The 4155-nt window shown below is 34.8% G+C and overlaps 1 protein-coding gene across 1 annotated transcript in view; it reads left to right on the forward strand.

The window, feature by feature from the left end:
* Positions 1–1010: 1010 nt before the first annotated feature.
* The window catches only part of LOC115999542, an 11769-nt gene continuing 8624 nt past the window's right edge, over positions 1011–4155 (forward strand). Inside the window, exon 1 of the mRNA XM_031239385.1 lies at positions 1011–2316. Coding sequence (XP_031095245.1) covers positions 1051–2316 — 1266 coding nt within the window. The 5' untranslated portion in view covers positions 1011–1050. The remainder of the gene's footprint in view (positions 2317–4155) is intronic.

Consider the following 4155-nt stretch of genomic DNA (forward strand, 5'->3'; position numbering starts at 1 on the left):
TAATTTTTTTTTTTGTGGCAATATTGAGGATGAGCTGATGAAGTTTGATGAATTGAAGACAAAGTGTAGTGGATATTGGATTTATTTTTTTATCCTGTGTTTAATTGCAGAATCTTTTCACTGAAACGATAAGGCCAACCAAAGACCAAAAAGACTCACAAGACCAATAATCTTTTGACGCCAACTTGATTAGGACCCTTTTAGTTGGAAATGATGCCATTTAATTGACAACATAAAAAGAAAAGCTAGTTTGAACACAACTTTACTAAAAGTGGCTTTAATAAATTAAAGAACATTTCTCATATCCCTACATTAGTTTACACTATTGTACGTACTGGATTGAAACAAAACTCAGGTCTAATGTCATCTTACCCCACGATAATAATATACAAACTTATTTTATTTTTTATTTTAACCTCCCATTTGCAGTAGCAGAAGACTGCTTTTGGAGTCTTCTTACACCCCTTGACGGTGTACGTAAATCAATTATATTATGTTAAAAATTGATGATGGATGAATCAAATAAATGATTTTCAAAATGTACATTTGAGTTCAAAAATAAAAATGAAATTGGGAAGGCTTTGAGTAATCTTTGACCTACATCGAAAAATTAACGTAAGTTTGCACTAGTATATATACCATTAAACTATTTAAGAAATTTAAATTATACAATATAAAGTCTCTCACCCATGCACAGAAGAGGATTGAGTTTCAAATCAAACCCCGAAATTAGCCCAAAAATATATGTGTGAGTAAGAAATGTATCCTGAAAAAATGTATTTCTGAACATCTTGTAATGCTTGATTGTTGTTGTATGAACCTTAATTTCCTCCGTTATAAGTTTCTCTTATTGCCCCAAAATATACATTTTTCCAATAAAAATAAAATAAAATAGAAAATAGTCTATAGTGTTGCATCATAAATCCAATCCGATACAGTATATAAAAACAAAATCTATATATACTACCATATGCTTGCTCCATTTCCACGCACCCAATACAACTATTTGCACCATTTGTACTTTTGTGTCATCAATCCTTAGCTTTCACAATGGCAAACCCCGAAAACATAACACTTCTCTTGCTTATTATATACCTTTTTGCCTTTCATCCAATTTCAGCTTCCCATTTCAACACTACAAAGACCCATTCATTACTGCTTGCAAAGAATTTGCGAGAAGCAAATGAATTGGAAGTGGCTTCTTTGTTGACATGGAAGTCCAGCCTTGACCTCAAAAGTCAAAAACTGTTGTCATCATGGGTTGTTGGTGGCAGCCACTGCAATTGGACTGGAATTAACTGTAACGTTGATGGAAGCATTACATCCTTGAACCTTACTGGATATGGTTTACAAGGTACGCTCAGTGGCCTAAACTTTTCATCCTTGTCCTCTTTAGAAATTCTTGATTTGTCTGCCAACTCTTTCCATGGTAACATTTCTTTTATTGAAGAAATGTTCAATTTGCAAAATTTAACAATTTTGGATCTTGGCGATAATCAATTTTTGGGACACATCCCTCAAGAAATTGGGTCGTTAGTATCAATTGTGGAGTTGGCACTGTACAAAAACTCTCTCATTGGCCGAATTCCTACTTCAATTGGGAACTTGAAAAACTTGAAACGGTTGTATCTTCGCTACAACAACCTTTTAGGTAAAGTTCCTCCAGAAATAGGAAACCTGTTGATGTTGGTACATTTATCTCTAGCTAAAAATCAACTATATGGATCCATTCCTAGGGAGTTAGGAAAATTAACATCTCTTCAAGGGTTATGGTTGTATTCCAATAATCTTAATGGCCGAATTCCTATCTCACTTGGGAACTTGCAAAATTTAAAATTCTTGTCTCTTTACACCAACAATCTATCAGGCCATATCCATCAAGAAATTGGATTGTTAAAATCTCTGGTAGTGTGTGATCTTTCATCAAATGCTCTCATGGGCCAAATCCCTCTGGAAATAGGGAACTTGTCAATGTTGGTAAATTTATCTCTATGGGGTAATCAACTCTATGGATCCATTCCTAAGGAGTTAGGGAAATTGACATCTCTTCAAGGGCTATGGTTGTATTCAAATTACCTTAGTGGTCAAATTCCTATCTCACTTGGGAACTTGCAAAATTTAAAATTCTTGTCTCTTTACACCAACAATCTATCAGGCCATATCCCTCAAGAAATTGGATTGTTAAAATCTCTTGTTGTGTGTTATCTTTCATCAAATGCTCTCACGGGTCAAATTCCTCCAGAAATAGGGAATTTGTCAATGTTGACAAATTTATCCCTATTTCAAAATCAACTCTATGGACCCATCCCTAAAGAGATAGGGAAATTGAGATCTCTTCAAAGCTTAAGGTTGGACTCAAATAACCTTAGTGGCAAAATTCCCACCACAATTGGAAATTTAAAAAGGTTGAAATGGTTGAATCTTAAACACAACAATCTATCAGGTCAATTCCTCGAAAATTTGGTTGTTAATTCACTTGTAGAGATTGATTTCCGATCAAATGCTCTCACAGGTCATATTCCTACTTCAATTGAAAACTTGAGGAATTTGACTATATTTATCTTGAGAGAATCAATTTTCTGGCAATATTCCTCAAGAAATAGGGAACTTGTCACAATTGGTATATTATCTTTATTGGAAATAAACTCTATGGACCGATCCTAAGGAGTTAGAAAATTGGCATCTCTTCAAGGGTTATTTGTACTCAAATAACTTTATGGTCAAATTCCTATCTCAGTTGGGAACTTGCAAAATTTAAAATTCCTGTCTCTTTGCACCAACAATCTATCAGGCCATATCCCTCAAGAACTTGGATTGTTAAAATCTCTTGTAGTGTGTGATCTTTCATCAAACACTCTCACGGGCCAAATTCCTCCGGAAATAGGGAACTTGTCAATGTTGGTAAATTATCTCTTATGGGAAATCAACTCTATGGATCATTCCTAAGGAGTTAGGAAAATTGACATCTCTTCAAGGGTTATTTTTGAATTCAAATAGCCTTAATGGTCAAATTCCTATCTCACTTGGGAACTTGCAAAATTTAAAATTCTTGTTTCTCTACACCAACAATCTATCAGGCCATATCCCACAAGAACTTGGATTGTTAAAATCTCTTGTTGTGTGTGATCTATCATCAAATGCTCTCATGGGTCAAATTCCACTGGAAATTGGGTCATTAATTTCACTTACCGAGATAAATTTCCGGTCAAACAAACTCATTGGTCAAATTCCGACCTCAATTGGAAACTTGAGGAATTTGACAATCATTTATCTTGACCAAAATCAAATTTTTGGCAATATCCCTTTAGAAATGGGAAACTTGTCAAAGTTGACAAACTTAGGTTTATCTGAAAATAAACTCTATGGATCCATCCCTGAGGAGTTTGGAAAATTGAAATCTCTTCAAAAATTGTGGTTGTATTCAAATAATCTCAATGGCCAAATTCCACGCAGTTTTGATAATTTCACTCATTTAATCACATTTCAAGTTTTCGATAATCATCTCACTGGTTCTTTGCCAGAGAATTTGTGTCTTGGCCAGTCACTTGAAAATGTATCTGTTGCATACAACGAATTTAGTGGAAAGATTCCTAAAAGCCTGAAGAATTGTACAACCCTTTACAGGCTCAGGCTAGAAAGTAATGAGCTTTACGGAGACATATCAAAAGATTTTGGGATATATCCGAACCTAGATTATATAGATTTGAGTTACAATAACTTTTACGGTCGATTGTCATCAAAATGGGCTCTTTGTCCAAATCTTACTGCATATGAAGGGCAGGCAATCGAATTACTGGAAATATCCCACTTCAACTCAGTAATGCATCTCAACTGAGGTATCTTGATCTCTCATCAAATCAGTTGGTTGGAAGGATTCCTGGAAGTTTGGGAAAAGTTGAGTTTGTTATATATGCTAAAGTTAGATAATAACAGACTTACAGGCAACATACCACTAGAAGTTGGGGAACTATCTTGGCTTGAAGACCTAAATTTAGCCTCTAATAAGTTTGTTAACTCAATTCCCAACAAATTGGAAGATGTGAACGCCTTACATTACATTGAGCAGAAATATGCTTGTGGGCAAGATTCCTCCTGATATAAGCTTAAGCTTGAATCCCTTGAAAATCTTGACCTCAGTCACAACATCCTCTCTGC

Source organism: Ipomoea triloba, chromosome 12 (assembly GCF_003576645.1).
Source record: "Ipomoea triloba cultivar NCNSP0323 chromosome 12, ASM357664v1".
Taxonomy (NCBI): Eukaryota; Viridiplantae; Streptophyta; class Magnoliopsida; order Solanales; family Convolvulaceae; genus Ipomoea; species Ipomoea triloba.